At 28.2% G+C, this 20109-nt stretch overlaps 1 protein-coding gene across 4 annotated transcripts; it reads left to right on the top strand.

The window, feature by feature from the left end:
- Positions 1-134: 134 nt before the first annotated feature.
- Positions 135-19008, top strand: LOC145181504 (long-chain fatty acid transport protein 1-like). Of its 4 annotated transcripts, none has more exons than XM_090074194.1 (10): positions 135-448; positions 10912-11303; positions 11451-11603; positions 12112-12181; positions 12501-12702; positions 15137-15314; positions 15424-15615; positions 17833-17978; positions 18063-18183; positions 18510-19008. In XM_090074194.1, the coding sequence occupies exons 1-10, from the start codon at positions 387-389 to the stop codon at positions 18821-18823; spliced, it is 1830 nt and encodes a 609-aa protein (XP_089930320.1). In that variant the 5' UTR covers positions 135-386; the 3' UTR covers positions 18824-19008. The 4 variants fall into 4 exon arrangements, 2 of the variants coding, with proteins under 2 accessions (XP_089930320.1, XP_089930321.1); XR_016448029.1 differs by having other exon boundaries at positions 138-448; positions 17069-17978; XR_016448030.1 differs by lacking the exon at positions 135-448 and adding an exon at positions 8112-8324 and having other exon boundaries at positions 17069-17978.
- Positions 19009-20109: the final 1101 nt, after the last annotated feature.

Genomic DNA, 20109 nt, shown 5'->3' on the forward strand with positions numbered 1-20109 from the left:
CGTTTTCATTTGCTTTAAAAAAAAAAAAGATGAGCGGAGAAGAGATTATTGACCCAGTAAACTTTTCGGATTGATTGTGTTTAGTTTTGGATATGTTTATTTAACATATATTTTTTCGTCCTACCTAAAAACTCATTAATTTGAAAACATTTAACATTTAAGTGAAAACAATTCGATTGGGAAAATGAAAGGAGAAATAATTATTCACAAGTGTCAAATGTTAATTAACAATTACTCATTAATAACCGACGATATGTAATGACGATTCGGAAATTAAATCCTGAATTACAAATTAATATGATAAAAATTTGGATTGTTCTGAATGATATAACGAGATATTGGATAATTTTACATTAGTATTTGGATAAAGCGAATCCAGTTGAAAAATGTCGTGTGGCTGTTGTGAGCAATGGAGAATTTACAGGAAGACTCTACCAAGAGATATAAAGTAAAACTTTGTATTTCATTTTTATTGCTTAAGAGCTAACTTTAGTTTTAAGTGCTAATTTAGTTATCTGTTAAGTTTCCAATAAACTTAGGTAAACTGATGGAAGTTAGTACTAAATATTCAAAGATTTGTCGTTGATAAAGAGTATTGAAGAACAAATGACATCAATCTTACCAACCTATTAACAATCAATAGAACCTATTAACAACCTCCCTGAAAATATTCGAGTTTTTATAAGTTCCCAGAAAATTAAATTCTTTTATGCACTTGAAAACATGTTACTCGCAAAAGATTTTATGGCTAATTTCATAAGTTATAAAAAATTAAATAGGCTATATCTATCTAATTGCAGAAAATCGCTGATTTATATCTGTTTACCCAATGAGTCATTTTTGATATTTTTAGGAAGGCAGATTAAGTTTGCTGCAGACTGCAAACTTGTCTTTTTCTTCTCAGTATTTTTTAATCTTTGTTAAAAATTGCTGGCCATTTAAATTTTCAAATTCAAAAATTAATAAACAAAAAGTATTTTTTTGAAAAATTAGCCTTTGTGAATTGCAATTAAACTTTGTGTGACCTGGGGCCAAGTTCAAAACCCCATAAAACAAAATGAGTTTACTTCAAAAATAGCTTTTTTCAAATTACAAATACCGCTACTATTTTAGAAAATTCTACCAATTTCCTAATTAAGGTTTGTACGTCGCCAGTCCATTTATTCGCAACTAAAAAAACCACATTGATGTCATTTAAAACCATCATGAAATGATTCATGAGGAAACACAATGAATTTTCAATTAATCGATAAAACCAATTTTTATAGTTATTAATAATTAGTTCTTTTTATTGACGCCCCTAGAATTGAGACAGGCGCCCGCAGTTTATGTGTAAAGTCTGTATAGTTAGAAAAACGCTTAAGGGTTTTTTTTTTCAATTATTTCTTTAAAACATTCCGAGAAGGTAATGAATGAGACAACCAGCTTTTTTTTTGCAACTAATGCACTGAAATTCACTTATTTAGTGACTTTTTTTTAGCGCACTTTTAAGCTTATACTTTTTCACTTTTAAAACATTCCGGACATTTTAGATTAATTCCCTTCTCAAAACTCATGACAAAGCATAAAAAACGTCAATGGGGACGAATTTAGCCACGTTTAAGAGGTTTTAAGAGGTTTCCAAAGGTTTTGATAGTTAAAATAGAAAAAAAAGGGTCGAAAAGCAGCAAGAGAAACATTAAAGTAGCGGATCATTTGAGTGATCATGGGTTTACTCTTAACAATTGAGAAAAAGCTAAAAGTTTTTTAAAAATTACGTCAGAAATACTTTCAAAACTCATGACGAGGTAAGAGGCCTCCATTCATTTATCAGAAGGCCGATAATGAACGCCAAACGGACACACGTTCGTATATCTCGGTCAAGTAAAAAGTTCTACGAAAAATTTAAAACCATGAAAAATGTACTGATTTAATATCTGTGAGAAACGCTTTACTAATGAACAACATCTAAAATCTAAGAATAATTTTTACTTTCAATGAAAAATAAAATGAATGCTTTCATTGGGTCTATTGACAAGTGAAACTCATTAAGTATAATTAACTGCAGTGTCACTTAATGAGTTTTACTTGTCAATAGACGATTGGTACTTTTAAAAAGGGTAAAATTGAAAAGTGGTTTTAGGTATGGACGGCGAATCAGAATCATTTGGCAACTGATCCTAGAAGCGACCTAAAATTAAAAATACTTTGAAAATAATTCATCCAAGAGCTCTTTACAAAAACATGATGAGATATTTTATTTAAATATTAGGAGTCTTCAAAATTTGTCACAATAACAAATTGTTACGGACGGAACACAAGAGCAAAACTGTTTTCTCGCCTTTGTAAAAATATTTTTGGTAAAATAGTTAATATTAGGTATGAAAATATAACTTAATAAAAAACTAAACATCTCTTTTGTTTAAAAAACCGTTCCGTAAAGAAACATTTAAATATGGCTGGATTGTCGTAACGGATGGGAGTTTTTTCCAGCAAAATTTTAACTATCAATACAGTTCTCAACCAAGTCTTTAAATATTTCCCACAACTATTCATGTCTTTCAATATTATTCACAAAGACTAATAGGAAAAAATGTTTTGGTTTAAATCCGAAAGACTTTATTAGCTAATTTAAATGATATTCCATCTAAATCAAGTTTCACAACTTGTGATTTATATAATAAATAACGAAAAAATTGCAAATTTTGCAACTGTAATCAGCAAACTCTGTTGCATTCTCAGATGAAAAATCCTAAAATAACTTTCTTGATTTTCTTTAAATTAGTTCACGTTGTGAACGCCATTAAAATCATTTCCTCGTATATTTGACAGTTTTTTAGAAAAAATCTGATACTTTTCACCTTCTTATAACAAAAGAATTGCATCGAGAAAGAGCTTTCAAGGTGCAGCGAATATGATTTTTATTTGTTACGGACGGAGCTTCGCCTTTTTTTTACCCACGAAAAGTAATTTGAGATGTTAACAGTGTGCAAAAGAAATTAAGCACAGGTAATGCTAGGTTCGACTCCTAAGACGGCTAAATAAAAAAATTGCAAATACCACAAAAATAACCTCTATTATTTATTTAATGTTTAAACTCATATTGAAAAATGACCTCATCGAAAAAGAAAATGATTGTATGGCTCAGTTGACATTATTAAAATTTTACTCATAAACTGTAAGAAAAAAAAATCGTAAAGGGTCCAACTTTAATTTGAAATTACTGTTTAAGAATTCTTAATATATATTGTTAGTATAGTATTTCTAATATATATTTTTAATACCGGTATAAACTGTATTGTCACGTAGTCAAGAAGTTGGAAAATCTTTAGTAATTTTTTTAGAACAAAATTCATCTTTTAATTTAAAAATGATAATATAGTAAGTAGTTTATTATTTATTTATTGCTTATTCAATTTAAAAAAAAACAAAAAACTTTTAACAAAAAAAAATCTTCAGTGAACAAAAGTAAAAGATTTATTTTTTGCAAGGTGATTTTTTACGGTATTCACTTTTTTATGGGAAAAATACTTTAGGGTACTTGAAAGCTCTGACAAGCTCTCAAATCGTATGAAAACATGTTTTAAAAAAATCTATACAAAATCATTCTGAACAAAAATGTAGCATTTGTCATTTAACTATAATTAAATTCTAATGATTAAAATTTTCCTTCGATAAAACGAAATTTGCAATCATTCAAGATTACCATTTTTTTACACTTTATAGATATGAGCTTGTAAGATGACGATTAATATTTGAGAAAACAAACTTATCTTTCGTATTTTTGATTCGTCAATTGGAATTTATTTGGTAATTCAACCGACTGAAATTTAAAATTTAAATTTAAACGACTTTAAAAATATGCAACATTAAATCTGTTTTTTGCGGTAAAAAAAAAAATCCTTTTTTTTGTGGCAAATATGAATTTTGTATAAAAATTTTTAAAAAATATGAAGACTTTTTTTTTGTTTAATTAAAGTAGTTTAAGTAATTTATACACTTAATTATGGAAAATTGTGTCAATTTTGAATTAGAACAAGCAATAATTGTGACTCAAAAATATAAGAAGTATGAAATACTTTCTTTGAAGGCAGCCTTGCAAAAAGTTTCCGAAGAAACCTTATCGTTTATGCTGCCTCCGAAAAGTATGCCACACCAGAGCAAACGATTACATCGCATCTAAAGAAGCAAGAAAATTGAGAAGATCTGAATAGATGTTAACTGAATTTGAAGAACATTTAGTTAAATGGCTTGGTGTGTCATCTAATTTTTAGGGTGATCCTAATATGGATGATTTAATTAAGGCTGCTTCTGAAGTAAGAAAACTTCTTAAATCTTCCGACACTCCACCGTTTAAAAAGGAGCTTCCAACTGAATATTAGGTAAAATTGTTCCTTAAAAGAAGTCCTGGAATAGTTCTTCATATCCCAGAATATATTAGCAGAGCGGCAGTAATTGTTCCAGCCAGCAGAATCAAGATATTTTTGATAATGCTCAAATTTTTTTAAAAGAGATTGCTTCATATCCTTGATCGTATCCTTAATCGTCTAGATGTTTACTACAGTATTGATAAGACAAGTTTTGAATTTAACCCGAACATATAGAAAGTTTTTTTTAAGGAAAAATATAGAAAACAAATAAAGATGGAAAAAGCGAAAACAAAATCAAAAGATCATCTGAAACTGTTGCTAAAAAGAAGAAGCGTGGAAGACCAGCTTGTATTCAATGATAAGCATTAATTTCCACTGTAAATAATATTTTAATGATATTTATCTTTTTAAATATGTATTTTATGTTTTTAGTAAGATTTTGAATATTTTGAGAAACTAAATTAAACTAAATTTCTTTCCGTTTTATAAACTAAAATACAATAAAAGCAAGATAACAATGTTTCTTGAACTTATCACTTTTTTTTTTATAAGAGTTTTATTATGATCAATTTTAAAGTACTTCAAAAAACAAAGTTTTTACCGCAATAAACGGATTTCATAATGCAAAAAACAAATTTGTTAGTTAAACTCCTTTTTTAGTAAAATCGTTAAAATGCAATTAAAACGGGATAGTAACGTGTATATTTTCTTTACCGCACATTTTTTTGTGCATGCTTCATTTTAAAAGAGCATATGACACAAAAGTTATAAGTGCTCATAGTTTCTATGAATGAAAATACCGCAAAAAAAAAAAAAAAATCTTTCACCCTACTTTAGAACAAATCTTTTAATTTATAGCAAAAATCTTAAGCCCAACGCCAATGAGTATACTGTGTGTAGGGGTGGGTGAGGGGAGTGCAGTTGAAGTAAAGTTGAAGTAGTTTGTACCGGACATCACATTAAAAGTGACATCACATATCACAAAAAAAGAGATCAATAATTAATCAGCAAAATTGTGAGATAGTACATCGTAAATGTGAATTTACAAGCGAAATCATAAATTTAACGAGTTACCGAATTTATTTTCCGTCAATTTCGTTTGTTTTAAGCATGCGAACATATGAGTATGCATACTTAAAGCACACAAAAAATGCAATAAATTTTTTTTTTATTTATTTAAATGATAGTGGGTAACTTTCAAATAAATCATTAATCACATTTTTTCTATGATAAATTTGGATCTTATAATCTAACTTATTTTTGTTTATTTACACTTTCGCAACTGTGTGCACACAAATTATTTTATTTTTACACTTCGCAACTGTGTGCACACGAATTATTTTATTTTTGTACTCGACTTGTTTTGATTTCGTCCGGGCATTAATAATTTTGTGAAGTTTTTAAATTGTGAGAGCCGAAATCTCGAACAGAAAAACTATGTATAAAAGCCAATAATCTCAACAAGCTCTACCCAACAGATTTGAGTAAAAAGGAGTTTGCCAAGGAAGTTTGGCATTTTTCTTTAATAAGAAGATATATACTAATCAGTGAGAAGCTTCTTGAAATTCTAAACAATGTTTCTGTGAAGAGGCTACATTCAATTTTTCCAAGATTGTATGTTTCACTCTGAATCTTCCTGAGATCAACCGTTTCTGGGTCTAAAGGCATGAATTCGGCAAGCTGACTATTATAAAAAAAAAAAACAAAAAAAAACAAACAAATAAAATATCTTGAAATTATTTGTTCGATTTTAATTTGTTAAATGATTGGAGGAGGAGTGAGCACCCATTAAACTTTCAGATCGGGCATCACAAAAGCTCACGGCGGGCCTGCTTTAGCCTGCTTCCAAATACCGTTAACTGTCATTTATTAGTTATTTGACCATGAACAAAGATGCAACTTTTTAAGTCAAGACAATTGGCAGGCTCTAACGCTAATAATGGTATAAAATTGTTTTCAAGTAGATCGACGTATGAATTTTGTTTGAAACAACCGTCAAAAATATTAGATAACTGTATCCTTTTTAGTTCACAAAAATTAATAAGGCTGTAATACGAACATTCTAGACAAAGAAGACTTTTATATGACACCATAGCAAACACAGCTGATTGCTTATACTAGTGACCTTTGTTCAGAAACCTGTCTCACTACATAAAGCTGTGAGTTAGTTTTTTGTTACAACTATGAGATTCAACGTGTAAAGATAAACCAAACAGATCACTCACTTGAACACACTCATCTTGTACAAACTTGCCAAAAATTTAATCACTGAAATCTTTTAATTAAATCGACGATAAAAAGTCACTAAACTTTTAACTTAACCCAAACTTTGCGCCTCTTTACAACAAAAAATTGCATTGAGAAAGTTTGATGTCTAAATCGTCTACACCTTGCAATGGTAGAAAACTCATCATGTGGAAATCTAATGCGAGAAAGTTACTACAACAAGTACTTTGTCGTATTTATCCCTCTCTAAAGCATGTGTTTTGTAGAGGAACTTTTTAAATGGACTTGTTCAATCCTGGACAGTTAAATAAGAGTAACTGGAGTTATACAAAACACTTGTGAAATCAAATATTTGAGTTTGCAATCCATCTTTAAAAGAACAAATCCAAAGAAATGATATTTGTCATTGTTGACGAACAGATTTGCATACAACAATGATATTATTACTATAACAAGAGGGTGTCAAAGCTCTCGAATTGAATCAAAGAACTCGAGAGTGTCAAAGCTCGTATAGAACTCGAATTGTTGATAAGGATCTCTTGTCTTTTTAAAACTCAGTTTGTTTTCATAGATTAAAATTGAAATTAATATTTGTTCCTTGCCTCAAATCGAAACTAAAAATGCAATTGAAAAGGATGATTCAAAGGAAAAATATGTTGCTTATAACCGCCAGAAATTATATTATATAGTTTAAGTATATAATATATAAAGATATCAACAAAATATAATCTAATATTAAAATGAACATCAAGATGTTAGGATGAACATAAATTTAATCATTTAAATCAATATTTTTCTACAATTTGCTTTAAAATCTCTGAGTAAAAAACCTAAGTGCAAGAAGTGGAGAGATTTAGGATTTTGAGGTTAAATTTTAATTGAAGCGGTAAATATTTTTGAATAAATCGACTTTTTCCATGCTGATTGTGCATCCATTTTTACAACGATGAAATAATCCTCGAAAATCGCCTAAGAAGTTATTACAAAGACTTATTTGTAAAATGTTTTTTTATTTCACGAACTATTATGATTGAGAAATTCAAAATGTACAATAATTTTGGGCAATAAAATTTCGACACAATCTAATTAACGTCAGATTTTCCAAGTCAAATAAAATGAGATCAAAAAGAATAAAAATCTAAAAAAACAGCGGTGTCAAAGGTTTTTCGTTATTTGAAAAATAAAAAACTATTATGATGATTTTGTTTCTATTTCTTTGTTTTAAAAATAGAAAAAAATAGCAACAAAGTTGTCACAAATTCTAAGGTTTTCATGATTTTTAAAAAAATTCTTTGAATCAGAAATATATTAAAATGTACGGGATGATATTACGCACTAATATCTGTTTAAAATAGAAAACCAGTTTAAATTTTTACCTTTTGAATGAAATAAAAAATAATAAAAAAGGTTAAAAGATTACAAAAAAATAAATAAATAAATAAATATTTACAAGATTGTTAAGTTTTTAATTATGTGAGTAGTTTTTGTTTTCATAAAGGAAATCATTTACTCTTGTTTTCACTTTTTCAACAAATGAAGATTTAAAAAAACATGGAGAAAATTTGTTAACAGAGAGGAAACCTTTAGCTTTATAGATTTCTAGTATGAAATATTTCGAACTAGAATTCTCAAAGAAAGATTTCGATGACAGAAAATGTCGATTGTTGAAGAAGCAAAAATTTTTTTTTGCTACAAAAATTAAAGTAGAGATTTTACCACGAACATGTTGTTTCGCTGAAATCCAATCAGGTGATTTAATCAAAAGTTTCCATTTTTATGTATTCATTTTTTTTGGTCCATATTATTTATATTTTTGTCGCAGTATTTTTTAAAATGACCATTAATGAATTTTTGATTCTGGAAGATATTCTTATTGGCATATAAAAAGATTTATGTAAAATAATATTATAAATTTTTACCTTTTGCTCCGTGTTTTAGTCATAGTTGAAATTGTCAATACATATCATAAAGCCTTTAGTCATTCTTACTTAAATACTAAACTATATGGTTAAGTTTTATTTAGCGGCTTATAGCTATTGATAAAAAGTAAAACAGTACAACATGTATACTTGTATAACATAGATAGTACAACAAATGTTGTCTTAAGAATCAAACCTAATTGCAATAACAGTTTCTTTTTAACATTTCAATAAACCAATCCATGGTTACAATTATAATCTTACTGCATAAGCAATAGCAGTTCCTTTATTTTTCACCATCAAAATTTTGGACCACTCACTTTGTTCACTAGTTCTTTTAAACATTAAGGGTCTCCCAACTCTTGATTGCTTTTAGGGGGTGTTACCAGAAAAGACTAATTTTATTGCTTAATTTTTTAAAATTTTAAAGTATTTGACAAATTAGTTGCTTGAATATTTTTGTTAACTTTTGAATGTTGATTGAATCTTGATCAAAACAACTTTGAAAGACAAAGCAAAAGTAGACATTGTCCAAAATTATTGTTACGTAAAATTGGTTCTACAGTAGGATTGAAAAGGCATTAACAAAAAGTTCATAGTATTGTTTTGCAAAATGAATGTGAAGATGAGCCACTGAGTAAGAAATTTTTTAGTCAATCAAATTTGGATTCTATATTAAAGAAAGTATTAAATGAAAAGTTGGCTTGTTTTGCAGCTGGAGTTTCAATAAGAAGAATCAAATCTGATCATATTTATGAATTAAGAAAATCAAGAAAAAGTAAATCTATGGCTGTATAGTTAGAAAAGTTTTTTTAAAAAACAGAAGAAAAACATTGAAGTTAATTGGGATCAATCTTACAAAAAGAATTTGAGCTTGTTTGAAGGTGCTTACAAAAGATCTTTAAGTATGCTTTATAATGCTCTTTTGACTTTTTGTTCATCTGGTATTGAGGCTGAAAGTGCATTTATTTCAACTGGACTTTTTTTTCCAAACTCTAGAACTGGTTTGACACACTGTAATTTAGATGCAATAGTTTTCCTAAGAAGCTACTTTATGTCACAAAAATAACTTTTAGAGTGCAATTAAGATAAAAATAAATACTTTAATTAGCTAAGTAATACTAATATTCAAAAAAGTACAGAAAAGAGATTAAAAAATTTTAAAGTTGTGTGCATTCTCTTTTTAAAAAATTTTCCCTGAAATGGTATCAAAATTCCCCACTATTCCAGGATTGGAAAAAGTCCAAGAAAATGCACCCCCTAATTGCTTTTAATGATGTGTTTTTAATTTATTTTTAAAAACTAAGGTAGAAAAGCAATTTAATACAAAAAGATTGCAGCTACCTCCAAATTTCACTTCAACAATCTGAAATAATCTACCTTTTGAAAACTCTCTCTGCAATTTCAAAAACTTTGAAGATGATTGAGGTTTTCTTCTTGTGATTCCTTTGTTGAAGTAAGAATATACAATTTTAAAACTGACATAAGATTAAGGTAAAAAAGTACTATTTACCTTTTATTTTTTTATTTTTATATTTTAAAGGCTGAAAAACATGAAAGGATAAAAACAATACCAAAGGCAAAGTTCAATACTAATAGCGAAATTTTTTCAAAAGCCCTTAGTGATTACTTTGTTTCACAAGAAGAGTTTGTTACTGTGCTATCAGGCGAGTTGACAAAGTCTAAAGAAATGAGGGAAGACATCAGACAGACAGTTTTTGGTGAAAAAAATTGCATTAAAATATTTTCCCTCTCTTTTATTTACTTCTATTAAAAGTTTCCTTGTTTAATTTCTTCTTTTATAACATTAATTACAGATTTCTTTTGAGAAAGTGTTGTGATTTCAAATTAATGCTGTAGTTTTCTAATTAAATAGAAATTTGTTTTAAAAATGAAAAAAGAAGATGCGAGAGAAGAAATTATGCACATGTTAATTGGAACTAATGGTTTTTATAAACGGTTTTTTGCTGAATTAAAATTACAAAATCATGAAATAACCATGTTTATCCTAATAAACTTTGAAACTTTTGTCAAGAAAATGCAACCCCTAATTGTTTTTATTGATGTGTTTTTAGCTTATTTTTAAAAATAAATGTATATAGAAAAAAATTTCCCCAAACTATAAAGTTTTTTCTGGGTATAAATAATTGAGGGCAATTTACATAAAATTTTATACATAGTTTATAAACACTTGTTAGATAATCCATGTGTTTTGTCAAATTAATACTGAATTTTATATACTTTTTTGCATTCTCATCAGTAAAAGTGTAAGCTTAAGATTGTTAGAAGCAGAACTTGTTGCTGTATAGTTTAGTTTATATAGAGCTTTAAATCTAAGTTTTACAAACTTATAATGGAATGTAAGTTTATATGTAAGTAAGAAACAAAAAATGATACATTGGTCTTGTTTTTTTTAGATTGGTTCGAATTGTTGCTGGCCTTGAAAAAGGAATTCGCAAAGCTATTCGAAATGAACAAATTACTTCTGACATCTTCGATGAAACTTGTTCAAAGAAACCAAATAAGATTGCTGTTGTTTCGTCAGACGGATTAATAAAGTACACTTTTTCTGAATTACGTGATTTAGTAAACAAAATAGGAAATATATTTTACAATAGTGGTTATCGGAAAGGAGATGTTGTTGCCTTATTTATGGAAAATAGACCTGAATATGTAGCTTTTTGGTTAGGACTATCAAAAATTGGTGTTATAACATCTCTCATAAACTTTAATTTAACAAATGATAGTTTACTGCATTGCATAAAAGTCTGTGATGCTAAGGCAATTATATATAGTAATGAAACCCAAGGTAAGCGTGTGACTAATATATAAAATACACATTCATACTTTTCACATTGTTTGATATACTTTTACTATTTTATTTTTTTAAATCAGTACGTTGACTTCTTTTCTTTAAAATTTTCTCTAAAGAGAATCAATTTCCAGATCTTTTCAGGTGCTCTTGAGGCTTTGCAAGATCAGTTAAAAAGACTAGATCACTTCTGTTTTGGAAGACAAAAGCAAAAATCTAAATCAACTGATCTAGTAAAACTAATTGAATCAACTGTTACAACTCACCCTCCTCGACCAGATGACATTTCTTTTTATGGTAAATTATCATATAATCAACTTTATTTGTTTCCAAGTTTTTTTTACCTAGCTTACCTATATACTATAAATTAGTTTTCTGCATTTCTTTACTTTTTTATTTTTTGGCACAAAATAAATTTTTGTGAAGAGGTGTAGTAAGGGGTTTAGGAGAGGGGAGGTAATAAAAAACATAAAACAAGTTCAGGAAAAGGGGTCAAAAACCTCTATTTAAAAACCTTTTGCTACTTCTCATACTATTTAAGATGTGTGCTACTTCTCATACTATTTAATATATATGTATATATATATATATATATATATATATATATATATATATATATATATATATATATATATATATATATATATATATATATATATATATATATATATATATGTATATATATATATATATATATATCCTATGTCAAAATTATTTTAGCAGATCAAATTTTAAGCTCTAATTTAAACACTTGGAATTTCTTTAAATAAACTTATTTACATGTAAACTTTTGGAATTTCTTTAGATAAACTTATTTACATGTATACTTCGGGAACAACCGGATTACCCAAACCAGCTGTAATACGTCATACCAGGTAAAGCATGTTTTTTTATAGATGTTTAAAAGTTTAATAGATTTTTTAATAATGGAATGAAATTCATTATGATAAAGTTTTAAAAATATCTGCTTCTACACTGTAGTGCAAATAATCAGAGAAATATTTTTAAAATTATTTTTCATAACAATAACTTTTATATTAATTTATTTTAGTTTTTAAATAAACTTTTATATTAACTCAACATTTAACTTTTTTTGTGTTTATTTTCAGAAGATTGTTTGCTGTTAAATAGTATTTGATGTTTGTAAAATTTGATTTGGATGTTGTTTCTTGTAAAGTCAATCTATTTTTTAAGATTTTATTACATGGTGAATGGTATGGCTATATCATTTAAAGTGACCAATAAAGATGTGAATTATGTTGCACTCCCCTTGTATCATTCTAATGGTGGTGTTGGGGGTATTGGAATGATGATTTACAAAGGTGCCACTGTTGTTATAGCCAAGAAATTTTCAGCAAGTCGCTTCTTTAGTGAATGTGCTTTTCATGGAGCAACGGTATTTTAATATTATATTTTTTCTATCCACACCCCTGTTGAACCAGATTAAATGTTAAAAAATTAAAGTTTGAATTTATAATAATTATGGCAATTTTGGTTATAGAAATTCTTTAAAACTCAATTTTTATCTATGTCTATGCAGAGCATTAGCTGGGGTAGGAGGGGGGGGGGGCATTAGCTAAAAAGAAAATAATTTACTCTATAAACTATCTTCATAAAAAAGTATCAAAACCTATGAAAAAAGGAAATATGACTTTAAACCAGGTGTGTAGCTACCCTATAGCAAGAGTAGGCACAGCCTAAGGGCCCATCGTAAAAGGGCCCAAGCGTCGACATAACTCAAAATTTTGAGTTTGTATTTATTACTGTATTTTTATTCAAAATCATGACTGAAATCAATTATGTATCTAAAATTTTACAAAAAAAAGATGTGGATTTAAGTACAGCAGTTTCTGCATTAGAAAATTTAAATATTAAAAATTTTTTGAGACCCATATGAAGAATTTAAAATGGAAGCTAAAGTGCTAGCAAACTTGTGGAAAGTTGATCCGCGTTTTACGTGTAAACGGCGAAGATCTGTTAAATGTCATTTTGATGAATTATCATCAGATTATTGTTTTTGTAATAATAATAAAAAAAAATTCAAGGTAAATTTTTTTTATTATACACTCGATAAAATAGTTGTCCAAATTGATGAATGTTTCACCGGAATGAGAACTATGAACCATTATTTTGCATTTCTTGAACCTAAAAATATATTAACGATGTGGCAACAAAATATGGTAAAAGCTTGTGATACACTTTGCAGCAAATATCCAGAAGTATTTACATCATTACACACACAAAAAAAGGTATTGAATTGCTCCCTCCCTGCTTGTTCACGGAAGAAATTCAAACCAATGTTCTTATCTTTGCAGAAAGGATCTACATGTTGATATATATGTAACATCACTGTAACTGTCATCCAATAATCTTCCATAAAGGTTGACCAGTTATTATGAAAAAACTCAATATCTTGTCCTAATGTTGTTCAAATAAGTCATTATTACAACCCATTTTTCAATGTATTTCTGTAATCATTACTGTTAAATGACCCATTCCTGGCTAGTTTTGTAATTTTTTGAAGATATGTTTTGTTGTGTCCTGCATTAGGTACAGTTCAGAGAGGGTTAACAACTAAATCATCAATTACCAATAGAAGAACTTTGTCTATACAGTTAGCTTATTCTTTAAGTTTTTTTGATCTATTTAAATTTACAATTTTCAATGTTAAGTGACCTAAGTGTTCTTAATTCAGAACAGTTGTTTTTAAAAACATCCTTTCTTTTCCATCTATAATATAGAAAGAATGAGTTGTCATGGAACTTGAAGACAAACCACATATAACTTGAATGACTTGGATCCTCAAAAATAAAGCTCATCTTATCCAAGCTGAGCCCGTCAAGAAGTATTTTGACATGAAGATTATTTTCCTCATAAGAAAAAAAAAATCAAACAAATATAAACAAATAAATAATATATTATGAAATTTTTTTTTAAAATGCCATTTAGTATCTATTTACAAACACTATTAATTACACTTCTATTAAAAATATGAAATTATGCATAATTGAAGTTTGATTAAAAATACACAAAAGATGAGTTGCAGTGTGTTTAGCGCTAAACTATTTTTACACTTGTTTTACTTTTTTTATTTTGCAAAAGAAATGTACTAGATATACTATTATTTTCATTTTTTAAAGCTCAACTTTTATATATAAGGTATACTATAAGGTTCCATACTTATAAACTTATAAATTTATAAAGCAAGTTTTTCTCAAAGAGTAGTTTTATTTTTTTTCACTTGAAAGAAGAAGTTCTGCTGGTTCTAAAAAAGTATGGCACAAGATGTCGTTTAATTAAACTTAAATCTGGTTTAACAAGAATGTGTATCTTTTAGATAAAAAATAATTTGAAGGTTGTTTTAATTTTGTATTACTTTTCATGAAATTTTATTTGTATATATTTTTTGACTTGTAATCTTGGGAACTTGTAATAACTACTATTTTAAACACCAGTTATTAAGGGATGTATTTGTGTAAAACATGTTATATAACCGCAGTACATATGACTATAGTATATATGAATGTATTATGTATGATTGTAGTGTATAATGCTAGATTATATATGACTATAGAGTATATGAGAAATGTCCATATAAATGCATTATATATTACTGTAGTATATATGACTTAGTACATATGACTGTAGAATACATGACTGAAGTATATATGGGTAGAGTAATTTCCAAATTTTTGGAAATTACTCTACCCATAAGACTTGAGTTTTTAATAGGATAATTTTTAGTTAAGTAACCAAATCAAATTAAAAAAAAGTGAAGGAGGCATTTCTTTTAAGTAAGCTAAAACAAATAAAAAATTTATTTTTTTTAGATGTTTAACTACATTGGGGAAGTTTGTCGCTATCTTCTTGCTCAACCCCCCTCTAAAAATGATCGCTCCCACTACATCCGTTTAGCTATAGGAAATGGTTTAAGGCCTCAGATATGGAAAGAGTTTAAAGAAAGGTTTGGCATAGAAGTCATCGGTGAATGTTATGCATCTACTGAAGGTGCATATTAACATTTGGTGTCAATAAGTGTGATTGTTTTTCAAAATTAAGTTTTTTTAAGTTTGTGTTTAGCTTTTCCATTGTTATTTTATCAGATTGTTTTATATAGGTAATGCCAACATGATTAACATTGATAACAGGACTGGAGCTGTTGGTTTTAACTCAGTTATTGCCCCTGGTTTTTATCCTATAAAATTAGTTAAAGTAAATGAGGAAACTGGGGAAATATTACGTGATGAAAATGGTATGGCAATTGCTTGTTCACCAGGCGAAGAAGGGGAACTTGTTGGAAAAGTGAGAAGTAAGCCATTTAGTTGTTTTTAACCAAGAAAGCAATGGTTCAATATCAAATGGGTATGGAATCCTTGTTAGCCTCAAATTTATTTGAAACTATGTATTAGGATGTATTCTTTGTGAAAAGCAAGTCATAAAAAATCTGTCAGTTGTCTATACTTGTTAAAACAGAAATTAAAACATAAGATATTTAAAAATCTTATTTTTCAAATAAGCACAACAAAAATGCAAACAAGTAAAAAAGTTTGCTAATAGTAATAAGTAAATAAAAGTTTGCTCAAAATAATCTCTTTTCAGAGGTGAGCAGATAGTATTTTGGATATTTCTTTTTTTTTTTTTAGTCAATGAACCATCTTCATTTTAAAAAAGCTAAAGTTTTTGAAGTCAATAATTTAATTAGTAAATAGTTTAAAAAAATTATGGTGTCTATAAATATATGCTCAACATTAGATTGCAATCATTGAAACACCAAAAATGAAATGAAATTTAGGTAAACAAGAGTTGTGTTGGTCCGTCTAACTACAAAGTGTACTGAGCGGTACATTTAAAAGTAAGCAAAAGAATACATCACAAGGATTAATAAACTAAATGTAGTTAAATGAAAGATTTGAATTATAAGCTGTTAGCAAAAATCTAATGACTCTGCAGCATTGTTTTTTTAGATTTGAGAGAAATTTCTCAAATAATCATGTTGTCAGTTGCATCCGGCTTTGATGAAAATGTGTTAGCAAAATCAGTAAACATAACCTTGCTTAAACACAAATTAGCTATTTTTGCACTTTTTAAAATATTGCTGTAAATGGAAAGCTTTCTTGTAAAACCTCCTCTAAATCCCCTTTCATAAACACGGTTCCATTTTTTATAAAACTTTTAATTCTGTATAATATTCAAGCATACACAAAAAGGCTTGAATAGTACATAAATATGTTTTAATTGTTGAAGATATTTTTAACATCCAGGAGGCATAACAAATAAACCAACCTGCTTGCTTGTATTTAACATTATTATCATTTAATGTCAGTTATAACTGTTATAGATTTATTTCATTTAAGTCAACAGAGGAATCTTCAGATCCTGATGTAATCTTTTTTCTAAGTTTATTATCTACATTTAGATACTTTTAGATTTATTCTCCAGTCTTTTATTAACCATTGTTTTTTTTGCCCCTTTGTTAACATTATTTGCTGTAGTTGCATAAGAAATATTTTTTTGATTCACATCAATTGACCATGCATTAATATGTATTTTAGCTTCAAGAAATATTTTTTTGATTCACATCAATTGACCACGCATTAATATGTATTTTAAATTTCACTTTTCAAACTTGTTCTAAACATTTTAAAGTATGTTAAGGCAGCAAGTTTCAAACCAAAAATAATTGTTCACTTTGTTGTTTTCTTGAGTTAAGAACATAATTAGTGACTAGACGTAAAGCTAAAGATCAACTGATGAATTTTTAGTTCAGATTGTTGTTGTTGTTGTTGAGCTGTTCAGATTGAAAGAGGTTTTGTGCCACAATTAATTCACAAGTAAAGTTTTGATTTTCAAATGTATTTCAAGTTTTTTTTATGTTATTAAATTTGTACATAAAAAATTTGTATGCATTTGTTCATATAAAATAATATAAAATGCATCAACTTTTTAGAGGCAGATATTGGTATAGTTTTGAACTTAAAACCAAAGTTTAAATAATTATTAGTAAAATTGTTAATGAAAGTTTCAATTGCTTTTTGAATCTCATTAAAGCTTTTAAAAACAATCCTCTTGGCAAAAAGATCTTTACAACAGCAACACTACTATTGAGCCCAATTGTGAACAAAATTAGCTCCTTATATATCAACCAAAGAAAAGTTACAGCCAAATACAGCTTCAGTAATCAGATGAAATGGATTGCAACTTTATAACTTTTGCATAATTGTTAGCATACACTTTACATTTTTGCTTTTAGTTGTCCTGAATGTCTTTTATTTTCTTATTGACATTATTTAATTACAAAAAAAAACTTGTACAAGAGCATGTTTTACATCACAACTATGCTGAATAAATTATGCTGAATATGTAAATGATTGCAATAATAATAGTAACTGATTAAACTATTATAGTCAAAACTGAATAATTTATGCAGGAAAAGTAAATTAAAGTATTTTATCTTAAAATCTTACTGTGCTTATTACAAAACTGATGATTAATTGTGTAGACAATGTAAATCCTCTCATTCTTTGAGATGATCCTGTTCATCAGTTTGATGGTTATCTTGACAAAGAAGCTACAGCAAAGAAGATTGCTCATGATGTGTTTGAAAAAGGAGATTCTGTGTTCCGTTCAGGTGATATCCTTGTACAAGATGAGGAGGGTTACTTCTACTTCCAGGTACTTTTTTTTTTTGGTTTAGTAAAATTTAAAGTTTTCTTGATTCGCGTCGATGATGACAATCATGATATTTCTTGTTTTTAGGACAGGGGGGGAGATACATTTAGATGGAAAGGTGAAAATGTTGGAACAACAGAAGTAGAAGCAGCTATCAGTAAGATTGTGAGGCTGGCAGATGTTGTTGTGTATGGCGTAACTATACCAGGTTTATAAGTGAACTTTTTTTAGTTGCTGAATTAAAACTGCAGTGATTGAAATAGAAGTAAAATGTTTTTATTTGATTTTCTATCATTCCATTTTTTTTTAAGTATTTTTCACCAAATCTTTTTTCTTTCCCTAAAAAACGTTTGGGGGGGGGGGGGGGGGGGAGAAAGGAGATTCGGGTTTCTTTTGACACTATCATTTTTTGATATAATTTTTCATTTCAACAACAAAAAATTTATATTGAATAAGTTACGGAATGTTTTTATAGAAAGAAATAAATGAGAGACGATTACTTCGTTAACAACGTGCTATTTTATTACTATTTAGGAATAGAAGGAAAAGCCGCGATGACTTGTATTGCTGATCCTGATTTCACTGTAGATTTAAACGCTCTGAGGGCTGAACTTTTGAATAAACTACCAAACTATGCTCGTCCTCAATTCATAAGGCTGTCATCAGAAAAAAATATTTCTCAAACTAGTACCTTCAAATTTAAAAAGATTCAATTAAAAGCAGAGGGGTTCGATCCGAAAAAGATTCTCAACGATCGTTTGTATTATAACAACCAGAGAACTGGACACTATGAGGTTTTAGATTTGCAAGCATATCATCGTATTCTGCAACACGAAATTCGGTTTTAATTGCAGTCCAAAGTCCAAAGTCCAAACTTCTTTTGTTTTTCTCTTCGGTCTTCAGCATTAATTTATTTTAGCAGCAAAAATAAATTTTTATTGTTTTTTTAATTTATTTGTTAAATTTTAAAAAATGGTGTAAAAAAGAGGTTTTCAAATCAGAACAAATTAAATCTAATAAATTTATTTATGAACTCAGTGTTTATATTTATATTTTAAAGTGTTGCGAGGAAGTCGTTAACATCACAAAAGGATTTGTTTTAATTTGGTTTTTTAAGAGCAAGTGTTTAAATGACAATTGAAAACTGCAGTGGAAAACCCATAGTTGTCCACGTTTTTTTCTTCTTACCCAGCACTATTCGGTGTAGTTGTTTTTCTTCACTTTCAATGGCCCTTTTTTGAGGACTCTCTGTTGCAGCCTAAAAACTTAAAATTTTTCTAACAAATATTTTACCAGAAAGCTTTGATTTTTTGCTCTTTTCATCACCAAAAAAGCTTCAAAACATTAAAACAAAACACAAAAGTTTACTTTGAATTTAGACAAAAAAAATATCTCTTTTAATCAAGATAGTTTTAGAATGTTCCTAAACCAATACAATAATTTGTTAGATGAGCAATTAGAAGTGAAGAAGCGAAGCATACAATAAAACCTATTCTGCAAGAAAGAAAAAATTGCAAATCGTCAATTTCAAATAGAAAAAATCGTCAGTCTCAAATAGAAAGGTGGATCATGTGTCACAACATCAGTGATTATTAGACGGCTAAATGGAGTTGCGTAAAATTACCCAAAACGATAATAAGTTTTTGATAAACTGCAGTGCATTGTTTGCCAACAGCATGTTCTTTATAGAATCATTAGGCATGAATTAGTAGTGCTTGCGGTTTTACTGCTTCATATCCAAAAGTTGACATAATGTAATGCATATAAATCTACGGAAAAGAAGACTGTAAAACCCTCCACCTCTGATTTCCATCACCTGATACACTTTCTCTTATGCGATTCGTTGAAAAGTTTACTTTAGTTTCTTCAAGACTTCAATTTCAAAATCAGAAAATAACTTCCAAAATACAGCTCTAACTGCAAACAAATATTGCTATCCAACTTGGTCAACAAAAAACCCACTTTTAAATGTGAACCTGAAGAGCCAGTAACAGGTGTGAAATATTTCGACAAACTACTGCAGTTTTATAACCCAGAAACTGAAAAGAAAGTTTTTGAAAATTCAGTTTGGAAAATGGTTTTTAATTTCTATTTGGATTGTACCTGATTGAATTCAAGGGCCATATCGCTCTTA

The sequence above is a fragment of the Hydra viridissima genome, unplaced genomic scaffold (assembly GCF_058129835.1).
Source record: "Hydra viridissima isolate aposymbiotic clone 2 unplaced genomic scaffold, HvirCarnegie_v1 scaffold_16, whole genome shotgun sequence".
Lineage (NCBI taxonomy): Eukaryota > Metazoa > Cnidaria > Hydrozoa > Anthoathecata > Hydridae > Hydra > Hydra viridissima.